Genomic DNA, 21,085 nt, shown 5'->3' with positions numbered 1-21,085 from the left:
TTAAGTTCCCACGCTTTGCTTTGGCAGTGGCCCGGGGTTCACTGGCTCTGATCCTGGGTGCGGACCTATGCACTGTTCATCAAGTCATGCTGAGGCGGCGTCCCACATAGAGCAACTAGAAGGATTACAACTATGACATGCAGCTATCTGCAGGGGCTTTGGGGAGAAAAAAGGAGGAAGACTGGCAACAGATGTTAGCTCAGGGCCAATCTTCTTCTTCTTCAAAAAAAGAAAAAATACATTAAAAAACTTTAAAAAATTAAAATAAATAAATAAAATAAATATTTTAGTCTAGGCATGAAATCCATTTTACCCCTTTCTTACTTTCCATGTCAGCCAAGGATGATGCTAACATCAGCATGCAAAGATTTTGTTCTCATAGAGAAACAAATACTTATAGGCGTCATTTTCTGAGAGGCCAAAGAACAATGAGAATCTACTACACAACTTCTAAGCATTCATTCTGAATTAAAATAATTTCCATCTGTGAAAACATTTTAAAGGACTACTTTACTTTTTGACAAGTAAACCAACAAACAGCAAACAACAAAACTATTAGCTGTGTCTTGAGTTAAAGAGAATTTACATATCCTTATTGATATTTCCCACAATCCCAGGCAGCTAAACAAATATAGTGGAGTAGACGAAATGCTTTCAAGAAATTAAATGAGGGGCCGGCCCGGTGGCATAGCAGTTAAGTTCTCGAGCTCCGCTTAGGCAGCCTGGGGTTCGCAGGTTCGGATCCCAGGCGCACACCGACGCACCATACTGTGGCAGTGACCCATACAAAGTAGAGGAAGATGGGCATGGATGTTAGCCCAGGGCCAGTCTTTCTCAGCAAAAAGACGAGGATTGGCAATGGATATTAGCTCAGGGCTAATCTTACTCACCAAAAAGAAAAAAAAGAAATTAAATGATACTCTGGAGTGACAACTCACAGAGAACAGTTCCTAAATGATACAGTTTTACTTTCACAGGTGGTTCCTAATCCTTTTTAATTCTTTGCAAACAGGATGAAAGACATGGACCCTCTCCTAGAAAAGTGCACTTAAAAACAAATTTTGCATGTATTTTCAGGAGATTCACCTAATAAGAAGTCATTAGTGAAGAATATATATTTGAAGTGACATATATTTGAAAAGAAAAACGTCCTTACAAATGACTAAAGGCATTAGTGCATTAGTTTTCATAATAAATCCACAATTTCCAAAGCACTTTTACATATCTAGCTTATTAGAGTCTGACAGTTAACTGAGACAAGCCTAGATAGTTACTATCCCTGTTTTACAATTAAGGAAATTAAGGCAGAGATTTAATGGTTTGCAATAGTATCCAGTTAGTAATTAGAGGTAGTATTAAAACCTAACTGTTTGATTCCTTATCTAGAACTTCACTGCTGCTAGAAAGAAAAATACTATGTCTGCTCCTACCACAAAAAATCACGCATAGGCTGATTTTGGGAATTCTATATACAAACCCTTATTTATCTCATCAATAAATATCTCTTTTCTTGATACTGTTTTAAGAAAAGATAATTTTTCCAAGTAACTGAAGCATCCAAACCTGTTTACTACATTTAATGAGCATTCTATACGTGGTTTTATGTCTAAGCTTTCCTCTCAGTATAGACTAATATAATCTTTCCTTAATGAATCTGAGTCAGTCACACATACATTACTCCATTATACTATAAAGCAGCATTAAATTACGATACTATGATGTCTTCGAACAATATCAAAATTAACAAGTCAATTTGCCCCTGCATTTAATGACCCCATCCCGTTGTGTTTTTTGCTTTGGTTTGTATGGTTACTCCAGCTTCTCCTTTCGTGTCAGCACTGTAGTTCTTCTGCTGTCATTATTTTAGCCTCTACAAGTACCCAGCCCCTTTTACTAATCTGCTTCTTCTAACTTGCTATGCGGACTGGGAGATCAGAGAATTAATTTATTAGATTTTATAGTCCCTCTATTTACTAAAGTACAAAAGCTTTAACTCACATGTTCTCGTCTGCTCTGTGGTCTTCGTCTTTTCTTTCTAAAGTTCAATGATACTTGGGTTCAAATAACCAACCTTCCTTCAATTTACACAGAGGGCACAAACCCTCATAAATTATTGAGAAGATTTGGCTTTTCTTTGAATAAAGTAATATTCCCTTAACAAAAGATTATCTTCTATTTGTGAGGAGATCAGCCCTGAGCTAACATCCGCCAGTCCTCCTCTTTTTTTTTTGCTGAGGAAGACGGCCCTGGGCCAACATCGGTGCCCATCTTCCTCCACTCCACATGGGACGCCGCCACAGCACGGCTTACCAAGCAGTGCGTCGGTGCGCGCCCGGGATCCGAACCAGCGAACCCCGGGCCGCCGCAGCGGAGCGCGCGCACCCAACCACTTGCGCCACCGGGCCGGCCCCCAAAAGATTATCTTTTGCTCCCAACACAAAAATATTATAATAGGATTTAATGCTTACAGAATAGTGACGCAAACATTACACTTAAAATAATTTTCTCAAACAGAAAACCAGAGATTAAGAAATTCAGGAAAAAATACAAAATAACAGAGTGAATATAAACCTTTCCATTTTAGCTGTTCTTTACAATCTGGTGGCTCGTGCAGTAAATAAGTTTAAGCGACCCAAAAGAAAATGATTTTTGAAAAGCAATGCAGGCTAGAAAACAAAACACTTTTCTATCATATATAACTTGTCTGTACTTTTTTATTCTTAAAATATTACTCATAAATTAAAGATATGCTTTATAATTATAAAAGAAAAATTAAATGCAAAACAAGAGATCAAGAAAATGCCTTAGTTTAAATCTAAAACTTTTTTTTCTAGAACATTATTGACGAAATCCAATTTTAACCAAAGTATTTGATTAATGGTGAGAAGTCATAAAAATAATCACTTGTTATGTGACTGAATATCAAAAGATAAGTTATACGACATGTTGTTGTCAAAATAAGATCAACATCCATATTACTAGATTAGATGTTAATAAAAATGTTTTTCTGTTGGTATTATGTAAGAAATTAAGAATTCAGATATTATTTTTGTTTTTACTATTGTCGACTTTCACAACAGCACAATTAGAATATCTCTAATATATTTCTATATTTAATCATTTTCATCTACTTTAAGGACAGGATACATTTGAGTAGCATAACAAACAAGCCTGTAGAATAGAAATGCCAGCACTACTAAGCATTTACTATGTGCCAGGCACTGTTCTAAGCATTTCTCATCTATTAATTCCTTTAATCCTCACAAGAACCTTATGAGACAGATACTCTGGTCATTTCCACTTTATGATGAGGAAGCTGAGCCTTAAAGAAGGTAAGCAGCTTTCTTAGGGCCACGACTACAGTGGAGCCCACATACTAACAAGGGTGTATGACGTGTCACTATATTAGATTATTCGTATTTTAGAGGATTTTATTTTAGTACTTGAAAGTACATTTCCTAAATTCCATCCTTCCACGCTACCAACACTATTCAGCTAAAAATAAAACAAAAAAATTGTTGGAGAACTCATAACACTTCTAAATTCACTAGGGTACTATCTACTTATGGTTTATGTGTAGGCATACAAATGGTCAAGCAGTATCCTCTGTTTTATTGACACATTTCAGGAGTACAGTATGTAAGGTAGAACAGATAGACCAAAAGAAGTCTTCTAAATTGCCAGAAAGGACTGTAACAATTAATGCTAATATAAACAAATCTTTACCAAGTGTTTGAGATTCTATGTAATTTTTAAGTACTGACAACCAAAATACATCCTATCCCATTACCTTCAATCTTCCAAGAAGCCCAAACAAACCCCTAATAAAATGAGATGAAAACCAACTAAATATAAATCCTCAACATATTTAAGCAGTTTAGTTTTGTTCTTATTTCTATTCTAAACACAATGAAGCTCAAATAAAAATAGCCCTTTCACTTGGGCTGCTTCCACTTCTTGGCTATAGTGAATAATGCTGCAATGAACATAGGGGTGCATAAGTCTCTTGGGATTGTTGATTTCAGGTTCGTTGGACAGTGTCCCTCGACTGATGATTGGATCAAGATGTGGTATATATATACAATGGAATACTACTCAGCCATAAAAAAAGACAAAATCGTCCCATTTGCAGCAACATGGATGGACCTGGAGGGTATTATGTTAAGTGAAATAAGCCAGAAAGAGAAAGACAAACACCGTATGATCTCACTCATTTGTGGAATATAAACCAACACATGGACAGAGAAAACTGTATTGTGGTTACCAGGGGCAGTGGGGGTAGAGAGTGGGCACAAGGGGTGAAGGGAGACATGTATATGATGACGGACAAACAAAAATGTACAACCAAAAATTTCACAACGTTACAAACTATTAAAACATCAATTAAAAAAAAAAAAGAATGTAAGTAGAAACAGAAAAAAAAATAGCCCTTTCACTGCCTTCCTTTGGCAAAAAATGTTTTTTAACCACCCACAGACTATTACATTTATTCCATCAAAGTGAACGGAAACTTTTAGTTCATTATTTGTTTCTTATTAACATTCAATGGTTTGTTTGTTTGTTTTTTGTGAGGTAGAGTAGCCCTGAGCTAACATCTGTTGCCAATCATCCTCTTTTTTTGCTGAGGAAGGTTGGCCCTCGGCTAACATCCGTGCCCATCTTCCTCCACTTTATATGGGACGCCGCCACAGCATGGCTTGACAAGCGCTGCGTCAGTGCACGCCCAGGATCTGAACCTGCAAACCCCAGGCCGCTGAAGTGGGAGCACGCGCACTTAACCGCTATGCCACCGGGCCGGCCCCTGTTGGTTTGTTTTTTAAAGATAAGAACACAAACAAAAGCTGTAATCTGGAAAAATGAGGGCTCATATTAGTCAAAGATCTGCAATGAGAAGCATTCCACATAACCTTTCCTGAAAAACAGAACACTCCACATTGCCTATGAAAAGGAAATGACATTTCAAACACAAAGACATACAGATTTACTACAGCTCTTGCACATATTTTTTAGTATTTACATTTCAACAGTATTTAGAAGAGCAATATTCTTCTATCATAGCATGTTCACTCTTAAAATTTATTTTAATGACAACTTTAAAAATTAAGCTAAAATCCAATGGTTTCTTGCAAGTCATGAACAAATTTGATATGATTTGCATAAGAAATCACTAAAAGGCATTTCAGCTTTTCCATAAAAAAACAGAATGATAATCACATCAAAGACTCAAGGGAATTTAATTACTATATTGTCACCAAATGGTTATAATCATCTCAGGTATAATTAGTTCTCAACATTTAAGTTTGATAGAATATTTTCTTCCTTAGGTACTAAAGATCATTTTTTCCATTCCTTTTAGAAATTAATCTTTGTTAGAAACTATACCAAAAGAAACAAGAGAACGTTTATGAAAAGAAACAAGAGAATGTTTACCACAATGTGGACTTTTAAAATAACTCTGGGTGAAATTAGAATTCTTTGAGAGAAAAACCATGTTCCTTATGTTTCAGAACGTTTGTACACACAAAAAATTCAGCTTAACTTTTAATAAGAGATTGAACGTTACTACACTAACAGACTATAAACTTGAAAGATATAAGCTTGAATAAAGGGAATGGGGGTAGAAGATAAAAAAAGCTACAGTGCTTCCAGCAGACTTCATTCTGATTCTGTTCAAGACCCAGATTCTGTAATAACCAGAACAGAATAAACAAACTATTCTGGGCAGGAGGAAAGAGCAAGAAATAACTCTGAAATAACAAAATGGCCAACATACACAGATAATATAGAATCACCCACTGAATTTTGCACAATTTCCCATAAACCTGAAATACCTAAGCTATTACTTTAACCAAAACACCATTACTGTTATCATAGGGAGCATCATATATCCATTAATGGATATTAAATGTCAATATACACTACAAACATCGATTTAATAAACTTTAAGAAAAGTTTGAAGATAAAGAAAAAATAAAATGTTCTTAATGCCTGAAACTTGAGTAAGCAAGAAATAAAACCAAAGAGACAGACAAAAAAGAGCCACAAGTTCTCAAAGTACACAGTCAGGGCTAAAGTATATTTGGAAAAATCTTACATAACGAGTTGAGTGATCTAATTCTGAAAGTTCAGTGACACACACTGTATAAGAGATGACAAAAAAATGGTCTGGTGCTCTAATAAAATTCTACATTTTGTTGTTGCTATTGTTGTACAGAGAAGGAAGAGGACCAATTTTTGTTATTCCTCGTAAAACACTAAGGCAGCAACTGGCTTAGAAAAGGTGAATGCCATCAAGAACAAATTGATATATCCAAACAATACAATTGAAAAAATATTTTCTTGATGTTCATACCAAAACCCTTTCTAAGATAACCATGTCCTTCTTCATGGAAGAAAGTTTCTTTTAATAACATAGTGGAAGAGGCAATATTAACACAAAGCATACCTTAATAAGGACTACTCTAATCAAAAGAACCAAAAATTGCAGTGACTCTTGGGGAAATCTCTTCCTGTAACTTACTTACCTCCACTGACTGCGTCTTGCTCTTCACCTTCAGGAAATGCAACCTGGGTTGGCAAGCTATTCCTAGATCGAGTGACTGTCTCTAACTGGGAAGCCCGTCCCAATAAAGATAGCTCATCTAGCACCTCTCCCTCTTTGGCCTCGAGATCTGATTTTGAAGTGGTTAAGGGTTTTACACTTTCGGGTGCCATCAGCCTGCTGGAGTCATTCAAACACGCTACCGTGCCGCTGTCCAGGCTCAACACTCGCGCCCTGGTCTTGGCACTGTTTGTGCTGGAAGTCCGACGTGCTGTCCGCTTTTTGCCAGTTCCTTCAGGACCCAAATGGGCTTTGTGTGCATGCTCAGGGTCGGTGCCCCTTTCTTTAGGGACGTGTTTGGTCTTGAGAGCACTGTATCTGCCCTCAGGAGACTGACATGAATGAGAAGTGGTGCTAGAAGAGCTATCACTGCTGAACTGGTGAGCAGACTGAACACTTGATGCTCTGCTCAAGTCACTTTGGTCACTAGAGTCCTCATCATGACAGAATATAGCACTGTGTGGCTTGGTACCAGAAACGCCTCGAAAGGAAACATAGTCCCTATGCCGACTTGAATCAAAACTGCTGGCCCGTTTTTTTCCTGTCCGTCTCCTGCCTGACTTATGGGCAGAGGCTGTCCGGTGGATTAAGCTAGAAGATTTAGGTCGTACGTCCCCTTCTTTTTGCTTTCCTTCAACGTCTTTACCAACTTTTGAGTCCACTGAAACAACTGACTTATCACCCTGCTCCTCTTTGTTTTCAGCAGTTTTCCCAGGTGGCTTGTCCCCCTGGGAAGTGACTTCATTTGCATGGGGATTTTTATTGGCTTCTTCAGATGCAGAGGTGCTGAGACCTCTCTGATTGGTCATGTTATCAGAGGTATTAGAATCCTTGGCCTCTTGAACCCCACTATTTGTACTCATTTCCAAGACAGTCTTTTCACTACTAGTCCTTTTGTCACTGGTACAGCTACTCCTGTCCTCTGGGTCAGCACAGCACTCTTTTTTCCTACCACTTTTCTTTCCTACTTTAGGCGACTCCTCATGCTCTGACAAGATGCTCTCTATGTGAGTTGAGCTGGTCTGTTCACTTTTATAGCTGCTGACAGTACTGTTAGTGTCCCGGTCCGTTCCACTGCAATAGCTCTCTGTTGACCCACTACTCCGCGTGCTCAGGCTCCTCAAGCTGTCCATGCTTTTGTCTGCTTTCAAAGGTTTGCTCTTCCCACTTTTTGTAGGTGGCTGAGAACTACTGTTTTTCAGCTCACCAACAAGCTGAAATTCCCCAGATAAACAAGAATTTTCCACCAAGGATTCTTTGGATCCAGAATGAGGCTTGGAAGATTCTAACTCACTAACTGGATCTAACCCACGTCTTTGCTGATACAGAGGGAAGTCATTCAATGAAGTGTCTGGAAAAGCCACAGCAGAGCTAGAAGTCCGTGGTACACCTCTCGGCCGGTGATCTTTCCTGTAAGAGTGTGAATGTAAGGGGACGAGAGAAGCTACTTCGGTGTCACAGGCGCTGGACAGAGACTGATCAATGTGGTGGTGGTGGCTGTGACTTGGAAGGCTTACTTTGTCGCTGAAGTCCCTTGGTAAGTCCTGTCCACAAGAGGATAAGGAAGGCTGAATGGAGATGAAGGAATCATTGGAGACCAGACGGAAGAGCTTCCGATCAGTTGCCAAATCTGTTTCAAACACATATTTGAAAATGTTAACACAAATCTATGATCTGCTTTTCTACTGGTTAACAATGGAAAGACTTCACAGCATTATACAGTAAATCAAGTATAAACAATTTCTCAAGTAGTTCACTGAATAACAGTTGGCCAGTCATTCGAAAGAGCTGGTTTCTATTTCACAGCTGCACAAAGAAAGCATTCTACTAATGGAATGAACTGAACTTTCAAATCTTCGATTGGCCTCAGAAAAACTTCTATAGACTATCAAAAATAAAATAAGAGGCAACAAAAGATTATATTCAAAATGGACCTAGACTTTTATGTGAGCTCTGTCTCTAACTTACTGAGTGACCTTGGGTCATCTTTCTAAGCCTCTGCATCCTCATCTGTAAATACAATATCAGTCTCACTGAGTAGTACATACCACGGAATAACTGAGTTATTGACATATGTTGTTTACACAATGCCTGGCACAATTAACAACAGCTATCATTACTTTACCTCACTAACACAATACAAAAATCTTTTTGAAAAAAATGATATGATTATTTTATAATTCAACAAAAAACCCAGAGTAATCAGAAACAGAAAAAAAGCTGAAAGGCTGGCTGACCAATGCCTAAACAAGATGTGATATAACGATGCAAGATAGCCTGCTATTCATAATGGTTGAAAAGATTAAAGCAATAACTACAGGGCAAAATACTGCATTTTCTCTTTCATCGTTGATGCAACAATTACAAAACGCCTCATGAAAAAGATACATATCCCTCTATATCTGCAAGACCATTCCTTTAACCCTCCATTCAGGACAGTGATTAGTGACTTGAGTTACCACATACAGTATATATGCAGATATAACTATAAATAAATCCATCTACCTACCTTCCTACATTGTAATTTATCTTGAAATATAGCATGACAACCAAATTGCACGATAGCTAATTTTTTTATACTTTCTGACAGACAAGAATAGCTGACTCTGCTGTTAGTTCAATAAAAAGAAAAATTATTGTCTTATTTGTCATAACTGCATAATAAAATACAATAACAGATTCTGTAGTTAAGTCAGACTCTTCCCAGTAGAATCTTAATAAAAGCATACATTTTTCCCTAAGATTAATATGAAATAAGAATGAATTACTAGAGATGTTTACATACTTAAAAAAAATCTAGATCTAGATTAGATTTAAGGAATTAAAAACTTAGAGACAGCCTCTAGAATGTACCATATAAACTGTGATTTATAAATGACCTATTAGGCTTTATCTTATGTTTTATAAAGTCTTCAAGATAAGTAAAATCTATGTTCTTTATCATTTGTTCAAAACAGCTGCCACTACACTTGGGTTCTTATATTCACTATATACATTCTTAATATACTTATATATAATATATATAATATAATTATATATAAATATATTCTTAATATAGTCTTTAAATACTAAAACTTAAAAGTTAGTACTGTATTTACTTTTTTGTAATATTAAATTATAAAGTTATTTCTAAAAACTCTCTATATATCTCTAAAAATTATGCAATGGTGTGATATTCACATTTCAAGGTTGAATTTTACAGAACGAAAACTTAACTGAACAAGTAGCTGAAAATCACCAATTCTAATACACAAAAGACTTTTTAAAAAATGCTAATGATCAAAACCAAGTCCCTTCTAAGACATTAATAGAGCAGAAATTTAAGTCTTTCATTTTAAAAGACACACTCAAACTTTAATACATGCACTTTTTTCAATGTTGCTAAATAAATATACCATAAAAAAACTTTAATTTTGTCAGGAAGAACTTTAAGTAGTTTTAGGAAATTTTCAAGTAAATATACTTTCTTAGACATTTTTCTTACTGGTAGCAATATACTCAAAGACAGGCTCAAATCAACACAGAAATATTATTTTTCACATAACTGAACTTTTCTTCAGTGATTACTACCAGCAGTGTTTAGGATAGGACAGACATGCTCACATACTGCTAATCGTGGTGCAAACTGGCATAACTAAAGCAATCTGGTGATATGGCTGAAAGCCTTCAAAAAGTATACTCATCCATGGTCAGTAATCTATTTCCAGAAATTGCTGCTAAAGGATAAAATCAGATATGCGTATAAGGTTTTAGCAAAAAGTTGTTCATGTCAGGTTGTTATAAAACTTCTTAAAAGTATAACAATGTCCAATAAAAAAAGGTTGAATAAATTATACTATTAATAACATCATGCAGGAACTAAAAATGTTTTCAATTATGTAATAATATGAGAAAATACCTAAGTGAAAAAGACAGCACTATATAAAAAGTATGATGCCAATCTGTAACAGTTAGAAAGGGTATACGTGTGTGTTTGTAGGAATGGTAAAAGTAATACACCATATTTAGTCTTAAACTCCTGACACATGCTACAACACGCTAAGTGAACGACCCCAGACACAAAAAACCACATAATTCCATCTATATGAAATGTCCAGAATAGGCAAATGCATAGAGACAGAAAATAGATTAGTGGTTGCTTGGGGCTAGTTGAAGGAGGAAATGGGGAGTGTAATGGGTATGGGTTTCTTTTTAGGGTGATGAAAATGTTCTGGAATTGGATAGTGGTGATGGGTGCACAATCTTGTGAAATAGTAAAAACCACTGAATTGTATACTTTAGAAGGGTGAATTTTATGGTATGTGAATTATATCACAATAAAAAAAATAAGAAAAAAAAGTGATACACCCAGTAAATATTAACAGTTACCTCAGTGGCAAAAGTGTGAATTATTTTCTTCTTCATACTTAACTATATTTTTTAAAATTAACATATATTACTTTTATAATCAAAAATCTTATTTTCCTTCTCTCTTTTGAATCATCTCCATCAATTATAAAAACATGCTGTTATTTCTCTTACATATTCTTAGAAAATCCAAATCTCTCCTTTTCCTCACTTCCCCTGCTAGGTATCACCTTATGTCTCTGACCCCCTTTACATAAATTCATTAAAAGAGAAGTCTACATTCACTGTTTTCAATTCTTTCTCCTCTAATTCTCTGAGTATCCCAAAACCACTCTACTGACATCGTGCTTATCAAGGTCACCAATGACCTCCACAGTGTTACATCCAATGGTCCAAGTCTCAGTCTACGACCACTTGACCTTATCAGCAATGCTTAACAAAGCTGATCACTCCACTCTCCTGGAAACACTGGGATGCGACACTTCTCTATCTCACCAGTTGTTCCTACTTACTCTCCTGGACTTATTAAACCAGAGTGGCTCAGAGCTCAATCCTTGGAACTTCTCGTTTTTCTATCTACACTCTCTCTTGAGATCCCATGCAGTTTTCTGGCCCCGTGATACCTAAATTCAGAAATACTTGTAACTAGTTCCTTCATCTTCTACCCAGCCCCCATACTCATATGGGGATGGGCGAGAGTTTTGATCTGGAGTAGTGAAGACATGACTGAGGCTGGAGAGGGAAACTGGAGATAATCCCTACTTAGAAGTGAAAAAGTAGAAGACACATCCCCACACCCTCAGTTTTCTCCCAATCACCCTGAATCGTGTCGATAAAACGCGTGCCAACTAATCAAGTGCTAACCAACTAACTAAAGGTCACTGTCCTAGAAAGCCAAACCAGACAGAGAACGAGAAGAGCCCCAACTGATATTTAAGCTAGAATGAACAACTGCCACTAGGTGGTGCCAAACCGTAGCCAAGACCAACACCAATTCAGATCAGGGGGCCAGGCCACCTAACAAACTCCAGGCCTACTCACCATGGGGGCTTGCCCTGTTAGTTTATGAACTTCATAATAACCCAACCCCACAGTTGAAATGACTGAATTTTTTTGGTATTTATACACTGATAACTCCTAAATTTAAAATCTCAACCCAGACGTCTTACTTGAAATCCAGACCTATCTAATTATCTACTAATTATTGCCACTTAGAAGTCTAACAGCGTCTCATACCTTATATGTCCAAAACAACTCCCTCTCTTACCCTCCTCCATGCTCTCCCTACCCCGAAATCTGCTCCTTCTCAGTCTTCCCCCTTTCAGTTAATGGGGACTCCATCCTTCCCATTGCTTAACCTCAAAACCTTAGTCATCCATGATTATGATTTCTCTCACGATATATCCAAATCCATCAGCACCAATATATCCTCTCATTAACATCTTCTACACACAGTCAGACAACCTCTTACTACCCTGATCTGTGCCCTGGATTACTGCAATAATCTGCTAACTGAGCTCCCAGCTTCAGACTTTGCCCCTTTTAATATATTCTCAACATAAGAGCAGCAGTGATTCTGTTAAAATGTAACACAAATCAGGACACTCCTCTGCTCAAAACCCTTTAGCAGTTCCTCATCTCACTGGGTATTAAAACAAAAATCTTTAAAATGGCTTACAAGACTATATAATTTGTCCCCTCACTTACACCGCACCAGCCATACTTCTGAAACCTGACAGGCATGTTCCTACTTTAGGACAACTACCTATGCTGTCGCCTCTGCGTGGAGCGAGCCCCTCCCCCACATATCCTGACAGCTCACTGCTGCACCTCCTCAGGTCTTGGCTCCCAGCGAGGCTTTCCCTCAACCACGCTCTTTACACTTCCATTCCCCCAACCCCCACCACTCCCTGTCCTCTCTCTCTCTGTTACTACATATGCTATATATTTGATTTATACTAGGATGATCTCATACTAATAGTACGGAAGCCACAAGAGGGTAGACATTTTTGTCTGTTTGTTCACTGATTTATTTCCAGTACTAAGAATGGTGCTCAGCATGTAATGAGTTCTAGATACTATCTATTAAATGTTAGCTACATGGAAAAATGCTACATGATAAAAACAAGTTATAAAACTCTATGAAAGTAGGATAGTATAGCAATTAAAAGCATGATTCAAAACTAGATATCAATTATAAGACAGCCACTTTGTAGCTCTGTGACTTTGGGCAAGTTTCTTTTCTTTTTTTTCTTTTTTTTTTTTTGTGAGGAAGATCGGCCCTAACATCGTGCCCATTTCCTCTACTTCATATGGGACGCCGCCACAGCATGGCTTGACAAGCGGTGCGTCTGTCCGCACCCAGGATCCGAACCTATGAACCCTGGGCCGCCGAAGCGGAGCGCGCGCACTTAACCGCTATGCCACCGGGCCAGCCCCCTGGGCAAGTTTCTTATAACGTCTCTCTAAGCCATGATATGCTCATCTGTAAAGTGAGAATAATAATGGTATTAACTTCAAATGCTTACAGTGAAGATTAACTGGGTGAACGCATACAAAGTGCTTAAAATAAGATCTAAACCAGGGGTTGACAAACTAAGGCCCATGAAGCCAAGAATGCTCTCTGCCTGTTTTTGGAAATAAAGTTTAGCATAACACAGCCATGCCCACTTATTTATGCATTGTTTATGGCCCCCTTCACTCCACAACGGCAGACTGAGTAATTGCGAGAGAGATCACACGGCCTACGAAGCTATCTGACCATTTATAGAAAAAATTTGCTAACCTCTAACCTAAATAATAGTATGCACTCAGTGAATGTCACATATCATTAGCTATGTCAATATGTATCTGCAAGGGTAGGTTTGTGTCTATATAATTCCCAACCTGCCAGACTACAAAATTCTTGCTCGTGCATGGTACTTTCCAGATATAAAATAAAGAGATAAATGCAGTGGCACTAGCCCCTCTAAGATCATCACCTAGTTTTTGAGACAGTCTGATGATTACATCTTATAGATGTAATCAAAGAAAGGGATATTGTAATTCTCAAACCAATCAATTCACCTTTACTTTTACAAGAAAATAGTTCACTGTTTTCTTACAGTAAATACTGTATGTTTAGAAGCATTTTTTTTTACAGGAGGAGGGGCAGGTTGGCAGAAGCAGTCCACAAAAGCAAATAAACAATGATAGGGTCCTGCAATTCCAAAAAAGCAGAGTTATAGTGATAAACTTGAAATTCCAATACCAGTAACAAAATATGCTTGTCAGAACTGGACTTGGGTAAAATATTAAATTAGTGGGAAAATGTCATAATTTGTGATTTATTTGTAACTTCATAAATAAGTTTCATAATTAAATAGAGGAAATTTATCAGCCTGCCTGCCTACCAAATATAACCCAGAGGCTAATCAAAACAACAGTTTGGAAACGGGGAGACAGGTTTCTGTCTCACTGATTATATAACCTGGGATAATCTCCACTTGAAAATGGGGATGACATATCCATACTTTCATGTTTGAAAATTAAAAATCAAAAATGAAATGTGGCAGTTCTTAAAAAAAAAAAAAACTCCATAAAATCCAAAATTTATAATGGAGTTGAATAAGGAGGGAAAAAAATCACTTAAAGCTAAAATTTCTATTAAATATCTGCTACAGGAGGCGCCATGTTGGAGGCAGACATACAGTTTCTCAGTAAGTCCAACTGCAAGTGATTTCTCTGCTAAAACATATTGCTGGGCAAGACATGAAGCAGGTGACATTTAGAGGGCATACAGGGCTGGCCCGGTGGCACAAGCAGTTAAGTGCGTGCTCTGCTGCAGTGGCCCAGGGTTCGCCAGTTCGGATCCCCGACGTGCACTGACGTACCACTTGTCAAGCCATACTGTGGCGGCGTCCCATATAAAGTAGAGGAAGATGGGCATGGATGTTAGCCCAGGACGAGTCTTCCTCAGCAAAAAGAGGAGGATTGGCAGATGTTAGCTTAGGGCCGATCTTCCTCACAAAAAAAAATAATAAATAGAGGTCATACTGAATGGAAAAGAACAGTTTTACTTACTAGGTTATCACTAAGCCAGGCAAGATGCTCTGACCAAGTAAAGCAATAGCAGATTCTTATCTCCCATCTCATCCTCGCTCTAGGATATCTGCTCATAAAATTTTTCTCTCCATGTTTACTTGGCAGAACATGTACAATTGAATTCCAGAAAGCTAAAAGTACTTATAACACTGTATTACTGTTATCCTAGTAAATAATTTTATTTTAAAAATGTTTCTCAAAAATATCATATTAAATTATTCTGCCAAAATGTGAGTGGGCATATTCCACAACTCATTCTGGTCACCACAATATATAACGTCACTGTGAAGTATAACGTTCTTACCTTGTTCTTCACTTCCTTCCTTACAAAGACTAGAGCTCTGGCCCAGACTTAAGCTGATATCGTCAGAAGTCTTAGCAGTGTCTGTATCTCCTACAAAGTTAAAAGAAACATGTAAAGACATTAACTTTTACAAGTAAAGGCCGTACAGGGTGGCATAACAAGGAAGGACATCAAGTAGTATACTAGATATCTACTATACTAGTTTACTGTATACTATACTAGTACACTGTACCTACTAAAGCAGTTTTTGTCTATCAAGTATTACAACAATGGAAGATGCATTGAACTAATAGGAAGTGTCAGAAGACTATCAGATGACATAATTATCCTCACAGCACTACAAACCAAATAATATGGACAGCTTCATATCGTTAGCTAATAAACTATTTCTTTATAAGAAGGAGTTTTTAAAGAGATGCAAATTATGTAATAACTTGAAATAACATAAATTTCCTTCCCAGGGAAAATTAGTAAGCTAAAAAATTATAAAGTAAAAATAATATGAATGTATCTGAAATAGATGTATAGAATAAAAGGCATGTATGAGATGTATACAAAAACACTTTCCTTTTTTTTTTTTTTTTTGGCTGAGGAAGATTGGCCCTGAGCTAACACCTGCGCCAATCTTCCTCTATGTTGTACGTGGGTCACCACCACAGCATGGCTGCCAACAAGTGCTGTAGGTCTGTGCCCAGAATCCGAACCCGTGAACCCGGGCCGCTGAAGCGGAGCGCACTGAACTTAACCACTAGGCCGCGGGACCAGCCCCCACTTTCCCTTTTTTAGTGTCTCATTTGTGCCCAATTTAAAGGTTTCACATCAAATTACTCAGTTTTCCATGAACCTCACCAAAACCCATGAAATTATTTTCCCTCAAGGCAAGGAAGTTTCTTATAGATCAAAACTTATACTTCATGCAATGCAATGCAAATGGTCAAATACTTTTGTGAAATTTGGATGATGAAAGCGGAACACAATTTAAATCAAATAGCCTTTAATATAAGATACATAATTTTATCTACAAAATAATTTCAAGAATGATTTTTCATTACATGTGAATATATAGTACTCAGTTATCTTTATTACAACTAAAAATAAAAGGGAAAGTCAGAGGCAACTTTCAAATTAGACCATGTCTACCTTTAATAGTTGCTGCTGTTCCAAGACGAGATGAACCAGATCCAATCTGAAAACATGACATGAAGTAAGTAAAACTAATTAAAATGCTAGCTATGTCATTATCAATATAGACTAGCAAGATTACCAAACAAAATTACGACATTATCAAAACATGTTGTCAATCACTTTTATCAACATTAAAAGATATCACATCAGAGCCACAGAACCTGCTTGCTGTGGCACATGCTGTGTATCTATTACAGACATGCTGGGACCCTGAATCCCTCTGCACGCTCAGGCTTGATGGAGTTCCCAGGGCAGGATGCCTCCAACCTCAAGCAATCCATGTCATACAATTATTACCATTTTTTAAATTGCATCATCACATGTTTATGTTATGAACAAAAGCAAAACTAGGTGTTGAGTCTATCTGAAATAAATTTAGACTTATCAGACCATATAAAGGGAAGGTTTGGAGGACAACACACTAACATATGCTACAACGAGTAACCTAAATCTTACTGTCAAATTGTTAGTGTATCAATATGGACTCTCCTGAGTTTCAGACAAAATGTAAGTACTTCTCTGTAGACTGCTATAACATATTTCAAAAGAATAAAACTAAGGCATCCACAAAAAGTGAATTTTTAGCACAAAGTATAAACAGAAAACTAACGTCTACTGAGCTTTTCGTGCTTACAGTCAAGATGGTATAACACTTCCCTAAAATTTCACAGTGATCATTTATTATACTACCATAAAAATCATATAAAGAAATACCACAAATTCCACGAACAGATTAAGGAAACCAAATATAACAACATGACAGTTAATAAATCAACAACTTACTAAGTCAATAAGTAATTCTTTCTATAACCTGTTTTCAAGGGATTCAAGAAGAAAATAGTCAAGAAAATTTAACATCTTAGAATAAAATTAAGAAATTCATATAAACTTTGTATTTTACCAAATCTTGCCTTTCACTGATTCAACTGAACACGAGTTTACAATAAGAAATTTGCTCAAAATATAGGTTAATATGGACTTTGAAGGGGCGTGACAGACTTTCTTGATCTGGGTGACAATTAAATGGGTATATACATATGTAAAAACACACTGAGTTGTACACTTAAAATGTGTATACTCTTGTCAAGCCATGCTGTGCTGGCATCCCACATAAATTGGAGGAAGATGGGCACGGATGTTAGCCCAGGGCCAGTCTTCCTCAGCAAAAAGAGGAGGATTGGCAGCTGTCAGCTCAGGGTTGATCTGCCTCATAAAAAAAAGAAAAAAATGTGTATACTATGCTGTATAAAAGTTATATGGAAGTGAAAAAGTAAGTAAAAATGAGCACACACAAACAGGTTAAAACTACTAATAAACTTGATGTAGCCAATAAAAAAAATGAGCTTTGCAATATTTTTTTAACTGTTTATCAAGCTTGAGTCTCCTGATTTTTCCTAATTTCTGCTTTCAATTAGCCATAAAAGGCACTGCAACTGGACAGAAAGAAAGAAGGTCAAAAAGCATCTTACTGCAAAAGAAAGTTTCATTCTTACCCCACCTGCTAGACAAGTTACAGAACTAACACATGTTACTTTTCAACTAGAAATAATAAATACATAACTTCCTGGACAGAAATTTAAAAACAAGTAAGCAAACAAAAAAACACCACTTTATGCACACGCTTCTAGGAATTTAAACTTAAAAAAATAACTTTTTGACTAGGGTAGTCATTTGCTCACAACCTCAAAGTGTTCCCTTTTTCTTTCCTTAACAAGCTTCCCATTTTGCTCAGATGTTGGGCATACATATATCTTTTGATCCGTGAGAAGTGGGCCCAGTCTCGGGTCTAGGTGTGCGCCTTAGGTCTGGTCAATGAATGCATGGGAGAGGTTGCTGGAGCGCTCAGAGAAAGCCCTTTTCATGTCTGAGAAGAAGATGACCAAGGACAACTTCTCTGCCCCACACTGTTGCCTGCTGTTTACTTTTCAACAGGATTCTGATAGAAGCGGCTGTGCTCATTCTGCAATCCTGAGGGAAAGCCAAAAGAACTATGGAATTGCCAACCCAGAGCCCTAACATTATCGAGCTGCTGAACAAATACCACACAACTACCTCCAGAATTAGGTGACAAACATAAACTCTTATTTCTTTAGGTCACTTAATTAGCTGAGCTCTATTTTTTGCTGATAAAAGCATTCTTAATGGATACAGTGAGTGGTTATATTTTATCCTTCATGCTTTTCTGTATCACTTACGTTTATCCCCCCAAAATGTGAAAGCGTTGTGACTATTTACATGTGAAACAACACACTGAGATTGAGAATACAAACTACAGTACATCCAAATAAAAGAATGCAACACATTCCCCAAAATGTCACTGTAGAAAAACACTTCATGACATTAACATTCCAGTGAAGAGAATCAAGTTCCAAACAGCATGCACACTATAAGCCCACTCTGTCAAAAAAAGTTTTTTGATTATGACACTATGGATGATTTTTATTTTCTTCTTTTTGCTCTCTCACTTGCTAATTTTCTAAAAGTGAACACATTTAGAAAAGTAAAAAATTAAGAAAAAACTGGTATCTTCATACACTTAGAGGTGAAGTTTTTTACTTAAGTGGTTTGCATAAACCAAAATGGCCCAGGTGTTTCTTCTCTTTGATAAATGCCATAGGAAAGGTCCAGGAAGGATTATGGATGTCAGAGAAGAAAAATTTCTTCCAACCGAAGAGCAATTGAGCAAAGCCACCTCCTCAACGAAGCCCTGCCCCTCTCTCCATGTGGAAACAATTATTTTCTCCTCAGAAATCATTAGCCCTTTTTCTGTACCATTCCTATGGCAATTATTACTTTGTATCTGATACTTATATTTCCTTGGTAACATATATCCTACCTATAACTTTGGTTACTTAAAGCACATCTACTATGAGATTGCAAACTCTTTGAGGGTAACATCCACTCCCCACCCCAGACAAGTAAATTGCCTTGAGTATTAACAGGCACTAAAATATTTGAATGAAGACAAGTGACAAAAGGAAAGAGAGGGAAGTAAGGGACAGTAAAAAAGGGGAAAAAAGAAAGGGAAGGGAAATGGAGAGTAGAAGATGGAAGGGAGAAGGGTAGAAGTGGCAAGAAGGAAAGAACGACAATAACTAAGAGCTACTATGTTCAAGGAGCTCACTACCTAGTACAGCAGACATGTATATAAACAACTACGATCTCGCGTGGTGAGTGCTATCTAATAAAATATGCATAAGAAACACGGTATGTCAATATTGGTAATATCACTACCAATTTACAAAAAGCCTAACTCTACTTCCTTCACTTCAACTTCCCTAAAGGGTAACAATAATTATGTCAACCATTTCTTTTGCTGTAAACAGGAGAAAACTAAAACACCAAAATCCAAGTAGCACAATAGCCTCCGATATTTGCCCATTTTTATTCAAGGGTTAATACTTTAAGGAAAACCAAATTAGGTACGCTGTGTATTTATGTGGAGACATGCTTTAATTACACTCAGGATGGGACTCCCTCTAGAACAAGCAGGGCAAGTTCCCACAGACACGAAGCCAAGGGGAGAGTTACCAAAGGTGGATGGCCACTGCTGTGCCCTTTCACCTGTCCTACTGAAAAAATGAAAAACGGTATGGCTCTCCAAAAGACTGCTGGAAAAACATAGGCTTACAGGGGTAATCTGACATTGCCGACGTTTGTCAGTAAGAAGAAAGGCCAGGATTAATTAAGAATACAAAACATGCAGCCATATTTAAGGACTAAGTCATTTCGTTTTACAAAGAAGAGGCTGAGAAAGCACAAGGCCCACGAAAACAGGATCAAGGATAGTAACACTTTTCTTAAAACTGGCATTGTAAAAACTGAAACTTAAAAAGTATCAATCTAATTAAAATGTCACAGCCCTTTTCCATAATGTCCTTTTTTTTTGTTTTTTAACTCCGTTTCCCACTCTATCTGCTTGTTACAGAAAGAAGACAAATTTCAGGACCTATTTGTTCTATACTACATTCAATCCCAACTAAAACTGTTACCAAAAATTCATCCACTTGAAGTTTAAATCATGAAATGCAATTCAAATAGGGGTAAGTCTTCTATCAAAATACATTAGGAAACAAGACCCTATTAAAGATTCTGATTCAGAGAATTCGGTGTTTTTCATATTACCGTACTTGGATAGTGTAGGGCTAACAACGTGCAATGGTAGAACACTGTGGCACAGAGTCTGGAGAATCAGGTCTGCTACTTATTTATCCGTTAAATGAACCAGATCTGATTCTATCTCTGAAGTTCTATTATCTATATAGAAAAAGATAATTAGCAATCATTAAATGAAAGTCAACCGAGCACAAGGCAGCAGTGGAGAAAAGAGAAAAATTACTCTGTAGAGGCTTATAAACTGCCACGTCATCACAGACCAAAAACTAAGTGCTAAATAAATACCATAAATAAGTGCTCCATCTGCAAGAGAAAGGGGCCATACCTCAAGGCCCTTGAAACTCTTGAGGAATAGGGACACATAATGAAAGGGCTAACATAATGACCACAAAAACCCATAGTTATCAAAAGTTCTACTATAAGAAGACCTCTAAAGTTTCTTGCTCAAT

The 21,085-nt window shown here is 37.1% G+C and overlaps 1 protein-coding gene across 10 annotated transcripts in view; it reads right to left on the bottom strand.

The window, feature by feature from the left end:
- PCNX1 (pecanex 1) overlaps positions 1-21,085 on the bottom strand; it is a 192,571-nt gene that overhangs the window by 106,450 nt on the left and 65,036 nt on the right. For 9 of the 10 annotated variants that reach the window (XM_058567242.1, XM_058567240.1, XM_058567237.1 and 6 more), the window contains exons 4-6: positions 16,476-16,521; positions 15,336-15,425; positions 6,525-8,231 (exon numbers count right to left, since the gene is read on the bottom strand). In XM_058567242.1, coding sequence (XP_058423225.1) covers positions 6,525-8,231; positions 15,336-15,425; positions 16,476-16,521 — 1,843 coding nt within the window. The remainder of the gene's footprint in view (positions 1-6,524; positions 8,232-15,335; positions 15,426-16,475; positions 16,522-21,085) is intronic. The other variant, XM_058567247.1, reaches the window with a different exon arrangement.

This window comes from Diceros bicornis, chromosome 24 (genome assembly GCF_020826845.1).
Source record: "Diceros bicornis minor isolate mBicDic1 chromosome 24, mDicBic1.mat.cur, whole genome shotgun sequence".
Lineage (NCBI taxonomy): Eukaryota > Metazoa > Chordata > Mammalia > Perissodactyla > Rhinocerotidae > Diceros > Diceros bicornis.
This window is presented reverse-complemented; position numbering and strand designations above follow the sequence as displayed.